The sequence below is a fragment of the Semicossyphus pulcher genome, unplaced genomic scaffold (genome assembly GCF_022749685.1).
Source record: "Semicossyphus pulcher isolate SPU_LCO1_2020_fin unplaced genomic scaffold, fSemPul1.0.p SCAF_3, whole genome shotgun sequence".
NCBI classification, from domain to species: Eukaryota; Metazoa; Chordata; class Actinopteri; order Labriformes; family Labridae; genus Semicossyphus; species Semicossyphus pulcher.
In genome coordinates, this window is record NW_027211704.1 from 24,694,158 (window position 1) to 24,713,811 (window position 19,654).

At 42.6% G+C, this 19,654-nt stretch overlaps 1 protein-coding gene across 1 annotated transcript in view; it reads right to left on the reverse strand.

The window, feature by feature from the left end:
* The window catches only part of cdh4 (cadherin 4, type 1, R-cadherin (retinal)), a 76,003-nt gene extending 56,552 nt beyond the window's left edge, over positions 1-19,451 (reverse strand). Inside the window, exons 1-2 of the mRNA XM_069678177.1 lie at positions 19,437-19,451; positions 11,338-11,520 (exon numbers count right to left, since the gene is read on the reverse strand). Coding sequence (XP_069534278.1) covers positions 11,338-11,505 — 168 coding nt within the window. The 5' untranslated portion in view covers positions 11,506-11,520; positions 19,437-19,451. The remainder of the gene's footprint in view (positions 1-11,337; positions 11,521-19,436) is intronic.
* Between the last annotated feature and the right edge of the window lie 203 nt (positions 19,452-19,654).

The window sequence follows — 19,654 nt, forward strand, 5'->3', positions numbered from 1 at the left end:
CATGCTAGTCCATAATGGATCGGAAACTGAATGGGAAATGAACCGAGCCCCATGCAGCTCTCAAATACATATCTTTTTATAAAACCACCTTTCTTTTCATTTGTTGTGCTCTGACATTCTGTCTGTGTTTGTGCTGCTACATCACTTTGTCTCCCTCTCTCCCTCCTCCCATTCCTCCCAGTGGGAAGGAAGCAGCGAGGGTCCCATCGATACCAACGAGCAGGAGTCGCCACCTCAGGAAGGTTTATCTGCTCTGCTGCTGGCGTAGTTATTCAGCCATTCTTCTCCTCTTTCTAACGCGGTCAATTGCACTGAATCCTCAGACCTCCTCAGGTATCCTGGGGTAATGTTTGTGTGAGGTGGATTCAAAGATAATAAAGTTAGACTGTTTTTTCTCGACAATTTAAGGAAACAAAGCTGAAACCTTTACGGGGCAGTGTTTTTCTCCTTCCAGAGGAGCTGTTTTAATGTGATGTTTAAGAGGAAAAGACAATCCAGTTATAGGTGAGTGTGAAAGGAGGGAGAAAAAACAGAGAAAGCAAAGGAGTTGTCAGGTGATATGTCTTTTAATGAACAGCAGAAAGCGTTCTGAATGCTGGCAGCGTATCCAATAAATAACCTTCAAATGAAAGAGTTTGGCTCGTTTGAAAAACAGATATCAAGTCTTTGGAGGAGTTCTTTATCCTCGGCTCATAACAATCACGGATATCTGGAGGTTGTTCCTTAAATTTGACCGTGAATCTTCTGACGTCTCTTTCTCACAATCAAAAACCCTCCAACTCTTAACTCTGTCATTCGTCAACATCAGGAATAGATAAAAAAAGTCCCACAGATTTAACATTTTGTGTCTGCTTAAAAATAGATTAGATGCTCTCTGAGGCGTGCGCGCTTCCACGCACATCACTGCCTCCACCTCAGACCATTAACCAGACGGAGGGAAGAAATGTAGGATTGGAAAAAGGGGGCAATTAGAGGGAGAACAAATATTAATGGAAGTTAAGAAGTGACTCACAAAACCAATTACAGCATTAGCCAGGCAATTTAGATGAGCTCCGCGAGAGGCGAGAATCCTGTTGAAATGTACCGGCGGTCTCTCTGCATTAACAATGGCATTAATTCCCCTGATTCACAGCAAGGGGAGAAGAATGGAGCAAATACAGACGTACTGTCCTGCTATATAAAGAGAGCCACATTCCCTCAGACTGGGATGGGAATGGAGGAGGAGGAGGCTGACGATTGTGTCTTAAACACCCCAAAAGGGCCCGAGGACCCCCGGAGAGTCTCAGCTCATTAAATTCTCCCGCTCTTACCAAAACCTCCCAACACAAGGACTGTAGGTAAACCACACTAAAGGTCTTCCATGAGCTGAAAAATGTCCCATAAGATAATTACAGTGAAGACATGGTTGGCTGCTGGAAGGCTGACTGAAGGGAAAGACAGCGGCAATAAAGAGATGGAGTTTTCGTCGGGGGGAGGGGCAGAGTTCTGCTACTCTTGCACTTCCATCTTCACGTACGACCATTGTCAAATTGCATCCCTCAACCCCAAGCTGCTTCCACCAGCTCCCAAAGGGGACACGCGACCCTGACAGCCCGGCCAATCAGCAGCACCCTGAGGCCAGTTGAGAGCCCTTCTGGCATGCCTAAGGCTAGAGGGGTCCAACCAATCAGTTAGAGGCCAGGCTTGAAAGGAGGGCCGTGCTTGGCTCGGGGAGCTGCTAAGGCTGCCAATGAGAGTCCGGAGGGGAGTCGGAGTGGCTCAGAGGGAGGCTGCCAGAGGGGTCAGAGTGGACGAGGGCAGACTGACAGTTATTTAGTGAGAGGCAGAGCTCTGTGTCACTCACAACAGCACTCAGCCTTTGTACTGCTGGGTGGTTTCTAATGGGACTGTCACCTTCTAATTGTCCAACAGGGGATGCTGAGAATGACAAACAGAGACACATACACTACAATAGAGGGAGACACACACAAACACACTGACACACGCACACGTAGCCGGTGTTTCTGGGAAAAATCTCACAAGGCGAAGAATGTTAAACTGCAGCGACCTCCACCTCCATTAACAGCAAAGGCCTAGGGCTAATTTATGAACTACACCTGGTCCCAAACATTATGTGTGTATAATATCTGAATATATTTGCACCTCATTACATCCCATTAAACTCCATCCAACTTCGCTGCATTTGAGACTTTTATTGATTTTAAGAAACTTTTACAAATCCACCATCACTGCAGACTCTTACTCATAACAATTAACCTCTTTAAATGCTGGAGAGTCGGAGAATCTGACAGGCTTCAGAGGTGCATTATAACCGCATGTCAACCAGTCAATTGTTTCTATTTTGCTCTCATTTAAATGTGCACTAAGTGATGCTTTAGGCCACTGCTGGGCAGTGCTCCAAACTCATTATTGACATATTATTGCCATCCATTTTACATATAGGGCTACTAAATCCTTATATTATATTATATTAAGAGATGCTTTTGCATTTTCAATCAAATTCAAATAACTTTATTTTTCGGTTAGGAGCTTCATTTGCATAAAAGCATCAGCGCGTCTACAGTTCACATTCACAACAACATACCACACACACATATCACATACAGCATCCATAAGTAAGTGGAGCCTTTTTCTTCGGAAAGGGAGCACAACACTTTCATCATCAAGTGTAAAAAGCGCTGCGTGCCGTCTGCACATCATGTCAGCCTGAGATCTTTTCCTGTATACGTCCTGCAAACACTTGCAACAAACAATTTAGAATCCCATCATTAAGGGAGGCAGATTCTTATGAGTTATTAGTGTTCATTTATTTATGAATTTATTTAGCTATTTATTCATTAATAACTATCCAGTAATGGCAAGCCCAGCCTGGAGAGACTGTGTCATCAAGCAGTGTGGATGCAGTTGGATGTAGTGAGGGGTCAGCCCCATCTCGATTTACTCAATTCGACGGCTGATGATAATTATTATTATAAACCCACCAAAGGACTCTTTGTATCATGACCTCCTTATGTTAAAGACACTTTTGAATTAAATGTTTTAACACTGTATTATCTATATTTTTTTTGTTACTTTAAAGAGTACTTTTTATTCAAGTATTCTTCTTTTTTCCATACGATCTACAACAGTGGTTCTCAAAGTAGTGTCCTCAGACCCCTGGGGGTCCGTGAACCATAGCCTGGGGGTCCGCAAAATAATTATAACACATTTATAATAAATTATAAAATTGTGCTGCATCATTAAAAACTGCATGTCTACGGATGAGGACCATTTAGGACCACAGTATAAATGCTGTCAAGTTTGAATAAACTGACCCTCTGTTTTAAAGTAAGTGGTGTTAACATGATTCAAATTGAAATTATTTTCTGTTTATCACTATGAAACAGTGCGAAACAGGTCTGAAGTGTTCAGGTTGATAAGTTTTACAATACAAATAGTTTCAATGGCTTCTAAGAGTGTCTAAGAGTCAGCACATGCTTAATCAGTGTTACGATTACGAGGGGGTCCTTGGAAAATGTCCCTGGCCCCAAAAAGTTTGACAACCCCTGATCTACAGCACTGTAAATATCGTTTGATTGTTGTAAAGCTATTATGTAATTGTTTGACTCCATTATCAACTCTTATCTAGAGTTATTCAAGGCAAAGATTAGTGATCAAGATTTTATTGACACTGGTTAGAACTAGATGTACAAGATTTTCACCCTAAAAGGTAAACTTTGTTAAACAGCTGCCTCTTTAGTCGTACAGCAAACAAGGAGCAAAGCTAGCCCTTACGTTGGAATGACATGTTTGTGTACACCTGGTGAATCTAAGTCCTACGTTCACTCTTCTGTCTGGTCATTATAGTGCTGAGCTAATACACGTTAAAATACTCTTCTGTTTGTCACAAGCCGGCAGCTTTTATCAATGACTGAGACACTTATTATATTTTTGTTTCAAGTAGCCTGTTTGAAGTTAAGAAAATAATTACACTTCTCCAAAGACTTAATAAGACTGTGTAATAGATTTTATTGTTATAATTAATGTGATTAAATCAATCATTACCATAAGTGGGAGCTGAAGATTGAAATGATGATCCACTTGCTGTGATTTCCCACATTTGAACACGGAGAGGAAACCTCGGCTCTAACATTTGTATACAGTAAAACAGACATTATTATGGGTTGGCTGTGGCTCAGTGGTAAAGTCGGTCGTCTCTCAATCTGAACGTTGGTGGTTCGATCCCTGACTGTTACAGTCACATGTTGAAGTGTCCTTGGGCAAGACACTGAACCCCAAATTGCTCCCGGCATGGTATGAATGGGCATGGTTCTGATTGGAGATTGGCACTTAGGCTTTTGCCATCAGTGTGCGACTGTGTTTATGTGAATGGGTGAATGTGACATGTAGTGTAAAAGCAGATTTGAGTGGTTGCACGACTAGAAAAGCACTTCATAAGTACAGTCCATTTACCATTTACATAATGAGAGGTCTCAAAACTGATGCTAACAAAGGGAGATTTGCCACAGAATGACTCTGAATGACTGTGGAGTCAGGTTTGTATCAGGAGCAGGCGGGTTAGAAAGCTCTCCAACATGAAAGAAGATCACAGTGAACTTTCTTCCTGGAGACCTTGTTGTTATTGTGGAGCTCCTTGATTCTGGGACGCACTCTGAGGATAGTGTGTGGAGAAGAGGGAGAGAGGAGAGTCCTGATTCAAACATGAACCAGACAAACTCTGTGTGCTCCCTGAAGCTGAAAGCTAAACTCACTGTGAACTTCTATCACAGACAGACGCTGCACAAAAATGACTTAAAAAAGTCTTACTTTAAAAAATGTATAAAAGTGAAGCTGAGTTGTGCAAACTAAGTTGGGTTGAGATGAATAAGTTATCGAGGCTTATTGGCTCTATTAATATGAAGTGTAACTGCTATGTAATAACTTATTGGATACTGAATTATTATAGTCATTTTGAGGTATTAAAATGGTTATGATTAATTAAAGGCCTGTGTCCACTAACGGCCTTTTTTGCACTAGTAGCGTCTGTTTTCTATAGAAAATCAATGCAGTTCAGTGTTTCAAGTGCAAAAATGCCCTCGACCTCAGCTTCGTTGCTGTGCTCACAGCGCTCTCAGTTGAAAATTGTTCAACTTTTGGAACACTCGTCAATGTCACTTCTCCCTCACCAACCAATCAAGAAGGGACAAGACTTCCGATATCAACTTTGTCAACAACAAAAGCGGAGCTGAAGCTAATCCTTTCGTTTTTTCGAGGATACAATTTCCAGGTCTGGAGCTGCTGCTAATGCAAGGACACGATTCCTTTCCTTACTCTTTTTTGTTAAATTTCCTTGAATAAATACAAATATTAAGCATACAGAGCAATCTAAAAAACAGACTTAATGGTCACTACCAAAGGAAGCGGAGGTGCTGCCAGACAACTTTCTGAACCTAGCAACAGTAAGCGCCGGTGAGAAGCTCTCTGAAATTGAGGTTGTGGGCGCTGCCAGCCCAAAAACTCCATAGGTGGACACAGGCCCTAAATGATAATCTTTGCCTTCTTTTAATGGCAAGTGTAAATGACAACCCTACAGCCGCACAAACTTCACGTTTGCAGTTAAAATCTTGTGTTTGTTTCAATTTTAACTAAATTATATCTTAGTGTTAATCTAAGTCCAGTGTTGTGGCAAAGTCATTTGGACACATAATACAACACTTGCGACCAAGGAAGCAGCGCTCTGTTATAGTAGTGAAGAGGAGCTACAGTACCACAAGATTAAACCACTGCCACATTTAAAGAGCTAACACCCAATTTAGCACATTGTTTATGTCATGCTTTGAAAATGTTTCTGTTAATAACAGACGGACCACATCATGTTGTAATTTCTGATATTAATGTCACAATTTGGCCATAATGAAGACTTTGCCCTTGGTGAGGAATTCCTGTCTAACCTGGTGTAAGGTGACAACTCCTGTTAGCACTTCTTATACAGAGTCACATCATGCTACGTTTTAAAGCACTGCTTACAGTGAGAGAAAAACAATAAAGCCCTTGGCCCCTCAACAAATACAACATTACAGTGTTACAATTTCATTTAGCAGATGCTTTTGTCCAAAGGGACGTACATCTAAAAGTTAATACAACACAAGCAACGATCAAGACAGGAAGGAACAAAGTCAGTAAGTGCCAACAAACAGCTTCAAGTGCGCTCGGACACAGGTGCCGTATCATTGGCAGAGTGTAGTGGGCGGAAGGGAGTGTAGACCTGGATGAGGGCGTTCAGGTAGGCAGGTTTTTGTTGCTGTTTTGCAAGCGAGCATCGGTGTTTAGAATTTGATGCATTTAATGAAATAAAGCAAATAAATGAGTTATGACTCCCTGCCAATTAATAAGTTGGTACCAAACATGAGTTTGAGTTTTGGATGCCTGTGCTTTGGATGCTGATTGAGTTTATTTTGCTGGTGTTTGTAAGTCGTCCACGCTGACTCTTTCAGAAGTGAAGGAATGTGCAGGAACTGAGTCTGGGGAAAAGGTAATTGTGAAAGAATTATGTAAAGTGTTAAATTTAGATAAAGTCGGGCTTGAGTAATTCAATTTACCCACCTTTTGTACCATTACTTTGGTAGAAACGCATCCTTACACACACACATTGTACACATGCACGATATACACACTGCACAGTGTATTTCAGGGCAAGAGATGCAATAAAAAAGCTGACAAAACAAGCGTATCCAAAAGCATATTACAGGCTCATTACGAGCTGTAATGAAATACACTGTGCAATATGAGGTTGTAAATAAACCACTGTGTTTTCATTTTGGGGACTGAGCAAACAGCAGTACAGACATTACGATGCCATTCAGCTAACTTGCTCCCACAAACACTTAGACATATATATATCTGCTCTGCACGGTAAACCGAATTAGAAAAGCAACAAAAAGCTTCACATTTCTTCAAAGTTTCAAAGTGAGCTCTGAGTTTTCTGCTGCCGACGTGAGGAAAGTTCTCTGGAGCGGTGGGCGAACTTCACTCTGTTTATGTGCATCTGTTTGCTTCTAGTTGTGACTGTGATACATTCAACGCCACACTGTGCCGCATTATATTACCCATGAGCACTTGCATAATGGGCTATTCAATATAATGAGGTAAACCAAATCATACTGAGATGCACTCTAATATGCCCCGTTCACCTATTCACCTTAAGACCATCATTTCTCCTCCGGTGTGACTGTATGATAAAGTCTATATATTATACATTTCATTATGGCTTTATTTAGCTGCATGGAAAGGCCACAGAGTCACGCAGGGTGTGAAAGAAACAGCTAACGCAGACATTTCTCTTTAGTCTTTCCCTCGGCTGCAGAATCACATAATATTAAAACAAGCGTCCACAATGTGCTCAATTATTTCCAGCTCATATTGTTCTTTTCTGTGTCCTGAGCGTGGGTCAGGGAGGGGGGCCAGTGTGTGAGGCCTGCTTAAATGAAAGCAGAGTCTTTTCTCTCCCATATTCAGACTGCTTTCCATCAGTTTTGCCTCATTGGCCCCAGTGTAGGTGCTGCAGGAGACGGTTGAGATGAGAATGCCACAAATGGCCTGAAACTAATGTTGGCCTCCCTCACCCTGCAGATTTACAGCGCTCTCCAAACACTTTCTATTTTTTTCTTTTCATTTTTCTTCAATCTCAGCCTGCCCCCCCCTCCTCTCTCTCTCTTTTCCATCTCCCGCCTTCACTGCTTTTCACTTTCTCAAAAGAAGTATCTCTTACCACCTTCCCCCGTATCCATTTAACTCAAGCTGTTTCTCCACCTTTCTATTTCCCCTGCACTCACATCTGTCATGTCAAATCATTTGACAGCCAAAGCTCGGAAGCATATTCCATTCGAGCACAATGGTAAATCAATGCGGCACCACTTGTGGTTCTTCATGACTGAATGGCACGTGTAAGGGTTAAAATGTCCAATGGTGGAATGGTGCTCTTGTACATGATTGGTGTTTGAGTATGTGTTTGCGGTTTTGTGTGTTTGTTTGTGTATGTGAGAGGGTGAGCACAATATATACCTGACTCCGATTTGACTGACGATCACAGGTGGAAATGCACTGGAACATTATCTAAACATAAATATCATATAATGGCAATGAAGGACTAGATTAAAGCTTTACTATCACATTAATTATTATTTACAATTCAATCAGCAAGGATTTAGTGTTGTACGTGGAGTTTAATTTGTCAGGGATCAATCAAACACCTCGCAGCAGCAGCAGAGCTACGTCAGCCTCTCAGTGTCATGCTTTCAGTTGTTTCTCCGCTGTCACTGAATCAAAAAGAAAAGCATCAGCGGTCCACCACACACCTCGTTGGGCGTGTCGTTTGATGCTAACAAAGCTGTAATTACACTCTGAGGGTTAATTGCTGTTTTTAAACCCAGTGACCCTGAGCGTGTGAAGAAAGCAGGTAAAGAACACTTAAAGAGCGGCGTGTCTGAAACCAAGTGCGTGAGCACTAAACGGTGTTCTGGACCACTTCTGAGACCGGCCTGATAAAGCCTGAAATCCCCTCTGTTCTCTCCCTCGGCTGCCTGTCAGGATGCTGAGAGAGCTGGGGATGGACAAGCTCACAGAGCAATGGACAGCATGAGTCACATCCCCCATGGTGCACTGCTGTCAGCCATGGCGGAGCGCTGAGACACACCTATGCTGTGCTTATATAGAAGCAAGCTGAATACACGCTCACATCCACAGTCGGACCGACCGAACAGGAACGCTCACATGGCCACACGCACAAAGGAAGCCCTCGAGGTTTAATCCAACCATCTAACAGCCGACATGTGAAACGGGGATAAAAGAGGGTCCGTGTCTCCAGCAGGGCAGCACAATTTGGGTCCTCCCCTGACTCGCCGCGGCCCCACTGTGTGTGTTTTTGTGTGAGGGTGAGTGCTTCCACGCTTTGCTGGAAAATCTGCCCTCTTGCCGACACATTGGTGAAAGGCGATTTCCGTAATCCGGGAGTGTAAGCCTCGCTGTACAAATGGGCGTAAGGGACTTTGTGTGGGTGTGTGTGTGGGTGTGTGTGTTTGCGTGTGTGAGAAATGCTAGCAGAAGCTGCATGTCTGTCTGGGTGTCTGATAAGAGGCATGGAGCGAGGAGAGTTTAGAGTAGCAGCAGAGAGTGTGATGCTGCCATGGGAATTCGCTTTTGATTTCCCATATTTTTATGTATAAATGATGTACACCCACAACAACAACTATGGTATATGTATAAAATGCTGTTTATAAAAGAACTTTCCAGAATGGGCGTCCCTCAAGTAACCCTCAAGCCAGTCATACACACTTGATTCTAGAGGCCGCTCTGAGTTATATGGTAGAAAATTGGAAATGGAAAAATAAGGTAAGAGACTAAATCCAATAAAGTATCTTATTATTTAAGATTGTACATCAAATTCACAAATAATTGTTAAGGGGGGGGGGGGGTTATGCTCATTTCAAGCTTCATAATTCACTCTGTGATACCTGTGGAGTAGCTTAGCGTAGTTTACAAAAAAAACTCTTCATTTTTCTCACACTGGTGCTCTGTGCAGGCCCTCATACAGCCTCTGCCTGAAATGACTCATTCAGTTCTGTCCCTTTAAGAAACCCCGCCCCTGCAAGCCCACTTTATTCTGATTGGCCAGCTCTCCGAATCTGTGACGTCACAAAGTGCAGCGTGAAACCTGGCGTTCACAGCAGGCAGCAGACTCCAACATACTTTTACCTACAGATTTGAAACTTCATCCACGTTCACTCTGGACATCCAACATAGTAACATTATATATATGTCTTAAAATGTGAAACAGCACAATGCCCCCTCTTTAAAGTGTCGCAGTCTACACTTACACATATCAAAACTGTCTCATAAAGTCTGTTATAAACTCACTTGTATTACTCCTGATGTATTCTGCTTTGGCGTTTTTACCTTGTTTGAGAATACTGTCTTTTTATAATTCACTGCAAAATTCAGATTGAAATGTGTTTACTAAAAAAACTAAATCAACTCATTCAAAACATGAAGTGCTATAAATAGTGATGGCAACAACCTGGCTTATGTTGTTTGGTGAAATTTGGAGAGTCTGCTCTTTTCTCTGTTCATGGAGAGATTAAAAGAGCAGTCAGATGTTCTCCTATTCAGTCAGTACATTTTTCCTGAGTATAATTCATAAAACTGAACCATGCTCTTCATGGCATTATAAATCTAACATAAGAATGTGTTTGCATATATTTTCATGGTCATAAATCTAGATTATATGCATGTGGCCTCTGGTGGTTGAGTGGTTAATATCCTGTAACAGTTATCGTCCCAGTGAAAAGGACTGGAACCTTTGTTGCATGTCAGCACTCTCAGGGAATATTTATCCTCTTTTTCCCTGTGTTTCCTGTCTTTTTATACTGGATTATGTTTCTTTATACTTGTCTTAAAAGAGACTTTACGTAATCAGATAAAGAGCCTTAAAATGTTACTAAAAAACCCTATCTGAATCATGAACGCAAACACAGCAGTTTGTGCATGTGCTGTATTTAGTGTGCTAGTTTGCATAAACTTAACTTTATAAACAACTTCTATCCCTGTAATGCTGTGTGTACTGGTGCCTCTACTGAAACAATGAAATGAACTGCAATCATCGGCATCCATCACAACATATTGAATAAAATGATGTTAAACTGCTTTGTTTGTTGCAACATTCTAACTTAATCAAATTGTCTGCATTGAAAAGCCTTTCTCTAACAAACATTAATCTCAGTTTGAGGAGCGTTCCGGGAGCTCAGAACAATATGGAAGTCATTATCATCAATTTAAGTGTGCTGTAATCTACAAAGAGATCCTGTGATGTGAAAAATAGTCAAGCAGCTGCATTAACAGGTGTAGAAACACCACAGAGAGAGAATACTTCAGAGTAATCCTCAGATCTATTCCTCTGAGACCGAGCATAGAGTGTGTGTTTGTGTGCTTTCCAGGCAGGGATTTTTTTTTTTGTCTCCCTGTCTGCAGTGCCCAGAGGCGCAGCAGACAAATCATCTGGCATCATGACTTAAATCGGAGACAAGAGCAGCGCTTTTCGCCTGCTGGGTTGTGCTTGATAGAAAAACCAGACTGTTGAGTCTCTTGGCCTCATGGCGATTGTGAGAGGTATAACTGTATGTTCTGTAATCTTCGCTCTTCGCCTGAATAAGTACTAAGAAACAATAGACGGGCTCGCTACCTAGTTTGTCTTTCAATCGCTGCTTTTCTCTTCAAAAGCAAAGTTTTATAAAAGTTTTGTGATGCGCCAAAGACGTCCTGCATGACGAAGAGATGTTTGCTGGAATTATACGAACTGTCACTCACCCTGACAAGCATGTGAGGGAAGGGTCCTCGGGAGTTTTCAGGCACGTTGATAGGCGGGATGACCCAGTCTCTCTTCTGTCGCCTCAGCCCATTGGCAGAGGAGCTCCTCTGATGTTTTCGAGGAAACTTGATCACTCTGGGCTGGGACTCCCAGACTCGTGACAGCATTTCTTCAAAGCCAACCTGAAAAGAAAAACCCAACATATCATATCATGCCACTTGCACATGTTATCATTTAAAGACTGCTATTTTGCTGCGACAGGTTGGAAGAAGAATCTATAAAGTGTTATAACATGTCAAGTTTTCCTCTCTGCTAAGATTGAAACTAAAATACTGGGTGTCATGCGAACAATGAAGCCATTTTGGGAGAGTGACACAGGGGCAAACACGAGGAAATACAAACATTTCTCTGAATGCCGCTGCATCACATTTCATGAGGCCCTTGGCAAGACACACTTAGCCTGCCAAATCCCTCCGCTTCTGAGGAACCGAGACCTCCCCCAGCTACATGACTGGATTTGTACACCGAGGTGCTTTGCTCTGTCTGCATCCCTGCACAGATTCTTCAGCAGACTACGTTATACAAGCCAGTCCATGTCCCTTCTGTCCCCTCTGAGCGCAGAAAACAATGTGACACTTGGCCTGACAGAATCCTGTCATCAGTTAAAACAGGTACTGATGAAATAGCAGTGTAATAACGCGGGTAACAGAGGAGAGAAACAGGCAGCCGCCCTGCAGTTTGTCTGCACAGCAATCAGTCGGAAGACGAGCAACTCAAAATGACAACCACAACTACAGAGATATTTTCTTTTATCAATGTTGAAAACAAACTTTAGCCTTTTTTATTGGATAACTATCCCACGGTGATTTGTTTGGACATGTATACTACTTTAAATTGTTGTACTTAAAGTACCTTTGAAGATCATACAGGACCAAAGCACCATGGGGACACTCCTATGTAAGAATGATTGGGTGTGTATACAACCCCCTGCAGCTATATCTGCAGAAAGAAGATTGTGTTCGTGCTCATCCTGGTGAAATACGGGTTAGAAGGGTGTGAAAAAGAGTGTGTTTTTTCCCGATCCTGTATGGTGTCCTCCTTTGTAAGATGGTTGTATTGCTGTAATCCACCTAATCCTATTGTTGTCTCTGTGCCCTGTGTACACACACACACACACACACACACACACACACACACAAACACACACACACACACACACACACACACACACACACACACAAACTTGCTGGCAGCATGCTGCTGTCACCTGAAGCACAGCGAAAATCCTCCTGCTCATCCCACCTGGAACACACACGCAGTCATACAGGCGGAGAGACACGTGCGCAGACATCACCAGAGACAGGTGGCCGTGCTAAACACAGGCCGGCACTTTTTCATATCAGTACACACCTGCTTTGCAAGCTGTAAGCCACACCTGAGCAAAGTCAGTGTATATTTTTCATCTTTTGTTTGAACTCTTCACACATTCACAGCTCAGAGGATTGAACGGGCAGCTCAGTGCAGTCCTCCTGACAGCCAGCACTGAGGGTTTAGTGACGTGAAGTCAGCGGGGTGACCGGGTGGCTGGTTAGAGGACAGATAGAGAAACAAGTGGACCAGATGTGTTTCCCAGATAAGATAACTCTCATTGCAGCTCCGCTCATCCAAAACACTCACAGGTACTAACTGGCACGCGGGAGGCCGGGTGCTGCCAGCCCGCTGCATGAGCGGCAGGTGGAATTAGTCTCTGTCTGCGTTTCTGCCGCTGTGTGCATATTTGCTGAAGCTCATTTGAAACAAACAAAAAACCGGAGAAAACAAACACTGATGTATAAAAACAAACAAACAGGCAAATTAGGATAAACAGCCGCTCTCCCTGGCAGGATGAATTATGAGCACTGCCTGTAAGTCAGTGCATATGGATGCTTCTAACATACATGATACCACAGCACTGTTCCTCTTCATCGACTCTAAGTCCTGTGTGCTGCTATTATGATAAAGTCCTTATCGGCCTCCCCAGCTATCACTGAAAAACACAATGAAAGAATAGTTCCTCTACACGCCAATCAGCCCGCTGACGAAGGCAGACCATCAGGCCTGGCGATAAGGATGTCGAGGCATTCGATTGGTCGGGCCCCAACATTCCTTTGGAGATGTTGCCAAAACACAAATGAAGAAGAGAGACGGTCAGGCAGGGAGACATACAAAGAGAGAAGCAATAAAAGGAGACAACAGCGGCTGCGTGTGACTGTCACTTTCAAACAGCATGTTAGACGACAGCCTGTTGGCTTTGTGACAAAAACACAATTAAAAGGGAAATAAAGCAAAACAATAAATGAAGCTCACCATGTGCAGCCAGGACACGAGGTGCTTATTGGAGTTTGTGCATGTCAGTCACGCCTGCGTGCACATATGGGAGCTCATGTGTGCTGGCCTTCATGCAAGCATGTGTGCACACATACGTAAAAGAAATGCATGAACATATGTGCGGGTGAATGTGCATGTGTTGTGCGCGTCGCAGACTGTTGATGTGCGTGAACACATGACAAGGAGTCAGTAAGTGTGTCCCTGCTGCGCCCGCGGCTCCTGAAACCCAGAGGCAGCCGGGGCCAGCTGGCAACTCTCCGCTCCCAGGCAGCGTGCACATTGCTGGGGCATTCTTCAGGCCTGCAGCCCCCGAGCCCTGGAGCTGACATCTGGAGGTTATCAGTCTGACAAACAGGCAGAACAATACAGTGTGTGCTCATTGCTGAAAACATTTGATCCAGCTCTTTTGATGTTATTTTTTTTGTCTTTAGTGCTGCAGTTGCCTTTGCTGGTTCAGTGTGATAAAAAAAGAGATGAGTGCTAGTCTTCAGTCAGAACGTTTTCCCATGAGAGCTTCTCTCAAAAACTCAAGAGAAGAAAAATAACTCTGAGACCAAACTTCATTCAAAATGTATTGAAATTCACAAAGCTGCTGTTTGCCTGTTGAGACCTGCAGCTTTCCAGTGTGGATTGTCAACATAATCAGGCAATAATCACAAAGTTAAAGCACACAACCCTCTGACCCTGCCTGTGTTGCTTTTCAACGACTGGAGGACCCCAGGGTCCTACGTTCCACCCTGCTGCCGGCCTTCTGTAATCTACCTTGAACAGGTGAGGCTGCCTGGGGAGAGTGCAGCAAAAATGCAAATCAAATAAACACTAAAACCCGCTCCGGCAACCAGTCAGGTCCAAATCCAGTGGTGCATAACTGATGGGCTCTAAGCTTGTGGAGAAGGCAAAGCAACGTGCCATGAAATCAGTACGAGTTGGAGAGCACTCAACGAGAGGCCCTACCTGTGTGAGGTGCGATAGCCTGAGTACATAAACACAGCGGAGAGGGCTCTCAGGCCAAAGATGCTCTACACTTCAATTGCTGTGGTATTGTACACCACAAAATTAAATACTGAAATGAACTGGTCCATCATGGAGCACATTCCAACTATGCTAATCTCTGCTGCCGAAACAGCTCAGTGAGAAAACAAGCCAGTTATTAAAAGCACATCAATGCCCTCTCACTGCTGCAGCAACAAAGCAAGCATAGCAAGAGAAGAATGCTACATTATACTCTGTGTTGAGGAGCCATGACCCAATCACATAATTTGTCATAGTACAGCATCTCCCTCCACACATTATCTTTCTCTACACAAAGCCAGCGAACAATACCAGCTGCTATTTCAGCGGTGTGTCTTTTAATCGCCGCTGGGACAGAGAGGATATCCTGAGCTGTTTGTTGCCTTCACTGTTGTGTTGATTACTCAGAGACGGGCTGCGGTTAGGTGATGCGATTATGATAACCCTTCTTTCTAAAATAACTATTGACTTTCAGAACAAAGAGACGGGTTCAGATAACAACTGCTCCACTCTTGGTGTGTTAACTGAAGTGGAAAAGGAAAATGGGCCACACAGTTCAGAAACACTGCACTGATAACGCTGAAAAGTTTTACCTTCAATTTCCAGAACTAACGTAAAGTCATAGCACCGACTTGCACACAGCACTCAGTAACTGACTTACTGACTTCACTAGTTTATTAACACCTTCTATCACAGGAGAATCAGGCACTGCTTGGCTTTCTACGCCACTGCCGCTTCTTGTAACAAGTGTCTGAACTCAAAGCAGGAAGTCTATTTAGGCTAACAGGGAACATTTACATCGTCTTAGTTTGAAGGAAAGTGACTCTTTTCTCTGTTGGTTCCATTTGTGATTAAAGGCTGAATATACATATAGCTGTCACAATGGACGCAGACACACATTTATGTCTGTCAATGTGTGTTTTTTGGTGTTCCCCTGACTTGACCTCTGGTTCCAACATGATGATTACTTCTGGAGTTTTACTAAAAACTATTGGATTGATTGCAATTATGATTTTGACAATACTGTTGCTCTGTTGCTCACATTATTTTAATTTTTGACAAACTTCCTGCAAAATGTATCTCCAATAGTTTTAGCTGTATTTAGTACTGGTTAAGTACTAATTAGAAAAAGTTAGCATGGTACCATGTTAAGATGTAATCATGGCAACTATCACACGTTGTTAACCCTTACTGGGGCAGAAAGGCGGTAATCCTCAGTGGTAGAGTCAGTCGTCTCCCAAGGTTGGGGGTTCGATCCCTGACTGCTGCAGTCACTTGTCTTTAGTGTCCTTGGGCAAGATACTGAACCCCAAATTGCTCTCGAAGGCATAAGGTGTTTGAATGTCCGTGGATACTAATTGGAAATTGTCATAGTAGCCTCTGCCATCAGTGTGTGAATGTGAGTGTGAATATGACACAGGATAACGGACAATATTAAGACTATTGAGAGGCCAAAGGAGGTTATATCCTTGCTGAAGCCAGCTACTGATCTGGTCAATGATAAGCCAGCGCTGGTAAATGGGAGGCCGGCGGTGCTGAATGAGAAGCCGCCTATTCATTTGACCAGGGCGGCAAGCCATGCGTCTAACATAGCAACCCATTGGATCTGCTACTGGCTAGGCTGGTTATTAGTTTCCGAAACTAGCGACTAGCACGCCGAAGCTTGTTACATTAGCTATTGACTTGGCTGGTCATTTTCTTCTGTTGTATTTTATTGGTGGATTGGAGCCAAATGTGGCGCGTTACCGCCACCAACTGTCGACACGTAGGGTTTATATAGATTCTTTAAATGAGTCTATTTGTTGTTACCAACAAAGAAAGTATTACCTCTTTCCTTTGCTGACAATTTATGTACCGTATTGCTGATAAGAACTGAAGCGGGACTACTGTGAGCATGTTATTATGAGGCATTATCATCTAACTAAAACCACTAATGTGTCATTGATATGTGTGTTGGCGTTGGCTAATAATGCAGTTATCATGTTTTTCTGTTGAACTCTGATGATTTTTCCTCTTGTTAAAATGTACAAACTGGAGGAGCGAGACAGGGAGGGCAGCTGGGAACAAGAGGAGACATCAACAACATGACCTCGCCCACAGGGTCAGAGCCTTGTCTGCAGGGTCGTTTCACATCACAACAGCTCACACACTCACACCACCAGACTCTCTCTCTGGTTTTCTGCATCCTCCATGCAAAGTGAAGACATGTAATAAATGCTCAATTCTGTGGAGTTCAAAATAAAACAAATGAATGAGTCAACCGGACGGAGGAAGTCTACAACAAAAATATGATGACTTACAAATGTCACCCTTCCCACATAAGCTTTAAATAGCTGATGTCAGTGAGGAGGACGATCTCTTTATAATCTGAAGAGTTTTTTCATCCTCACTGAGATTTTCATTCAACTTTTCAATCCTTTTATTTTATGCATTTTCATAATGAGAGCCTATCAGGACTACATTTTACTGTAGCACTAGCTCCTATTTATTACATCTGAAGAGAAAGTGACAAAAACACATGTATACGTTCTGGGAAACGTGCACTGTACGTGTAAAAGCTGCCTTTCAAATTTCCATGTGATTAGAGAAAACATATTTGTTTCTTGTTCAATTATTGAATCTTTCTGTGGCTGTACGACGTGGGGAACATAATTACACACTGAAACTACATCACCTGGTCCTCGCAGACTCCGCCAGAGTGGAACATTAGCTCAATCAATGTCAATTATTTCTCAGTCTTCATTATTGCACCGCCAGGAGTGGGCAGAATTTTAATCCCCCCGCTGCAATTGCTTTGGCTACATGACTTTTCGGCTTTTTGTCATGATTAGAAACATGACTGAACATTAAGCCCAATGGCGTTCAACAAGTGGTGCAGGAAAAATGATAATGGGTTTGGTGCTCAACAATGTGCAGGCCGGTAGAGAAAGTTAACAGTGGCTCTACATCTGGACCAGTGTGCTTTTACCGTCTCTGTTAGCCGAGGGCCGAGTTAGCTAATAGGACCAACATCTAGGCTAGTTGTCACATACAGAGAAGCACTGCAACTTAACAACAGTTTACCTTAAAGACAGCTGGAATATACAAAAACTGGCCACGTAAGAGTGTATAAATGCAGTGTCAGAGAGATACAGGGATTAAACAGATGCTTGAGTTGTTTAGTGAAATTAATTCCTTGTCTTCACTGATTGATGGGAGCGTTTATTTGCGAAATGACTTTGACTTCCTGCAACAAACGATGAAGCATATCGAATCAGAAAACCAGCTTGGGTTGGGATTTAACAGCATGTTATTGAATTCACATCCAGTCTTAAATCCGCTTATCAAATCTAAATCCTTTTTGAATATTTTTATCCAATAAAAACAGGTTTATCTTTCAACACTTGCCAGTGAGCAAAGTCTAAAATGATTATAACAAGGATTCAAAATCACTATTTGTCGGCTGATTAGGCAGAAACATTTTTGCACTGCTGCCGAGTTAATTTTCCCGACCCCTAAGTACAATTACAACTTGAGACTGAAGATACTGCATGACGTGTTCGTTAAATGCCTTGCATCAAATGCTGATACACTGAATAACCTCTACCCATCATTCTTCACAAGATACTTGCTTCAAACAGAGGTCCCACTGCAGAAATATTCAGTGTCTAAAGATAAAACGATATGAATATAATGTGCTTAAAATATTCTGACCCAAAGTCCACAGCGATCACTGAGTGGTGTTAAATGTTTTCTTTCCTCACAGACTATCTTTGGCTGAGAGCACATCAACAAGACAACAGCAAAACCTTTGTACTGTCCCTTATGGAATTAATATTAATAAGCTACTGCTACTGTTTTAGTTTAATCCTCAACTAGTGATAATTCTCCGCCAGAAACTATTATTGACTTAAAGTGAGGAGCCTGCTTCCTGGATGTTTCCTAAATTGATCTTTGCTAATGAGGAAGAATACAAAAAAAGGATTTCATTAAAGTGATAATCTCGAAGATTTTCATGTCAATAAATGTCTGTTAAAGCTCCAGTGAGCAGTTTTTATCTGGTTATGAAACAGACTGAAATTTATTCTGATGACTCTATATGACCTACAAAAGCAAACCAGACCATCAGCGACAAGTGAGTGAAACATATGACTGTTAAAAAAAGCAGGATTTGTTTTTTGATGAAAACCATCACTTCAGCATGTACAACACAAAATCAGCAAAGAGATAAGAGGTACGGCTTTGTCCACAGGGGGCGCCAAAATAAACACAAACTGAAAGTTCCTCACAGGATCAATTTAATTGAATTAATCAAGAGTTACAAACGGAGCCAACTGTGGACACATATGCAACACTGTCTGGATATCTGGGAAGTGTGCTCCCGCAATTACCATTTATAGCCATAGGTGTCGCCAAAGAGAACAAAACTGAAATCTTTGAGGTTAGCACTTTAAGCTACATTTAAGATTTGTTTGCAGCTCAGCAAGTCCAGGATTTAGATCCAAAATGGAATCAGACATTGAAACCCAACACTTGATCAACCAAACAACAAAAATCCTGTTAATTAAATTGGCAGTTTAATCATTTGGAAAAAATCTACTTAGACATTGAAACCCAACACTTGATCAACCAAACAACAAAAATCCTATTAATTGAATTGGCAGTTTAATCATTTGGAAAAAATCTACTTAGTGTGCCCTGATATTATATTTTTATTCCTGAATTTGTTGTCGCCCCTCACCTTTGTCAGGCCTAAAGGATGAGGATGTCCGGCCAGGGCGAGCTTTACAGTCGTCTCCCAGATGTGTGGGTCGTGGAGCCCCCTGGCCGTCACCATGAACTGCACCGGCTCTGACAGGTTGGCCACCTCCTGCTCGGCGTACACCGTCCCATCAGGCCTCACGCTGAAGTTGGGGTCGTTGCTGACGAAGCCCACCTCTCTGCTGCGCTGGCAATCCT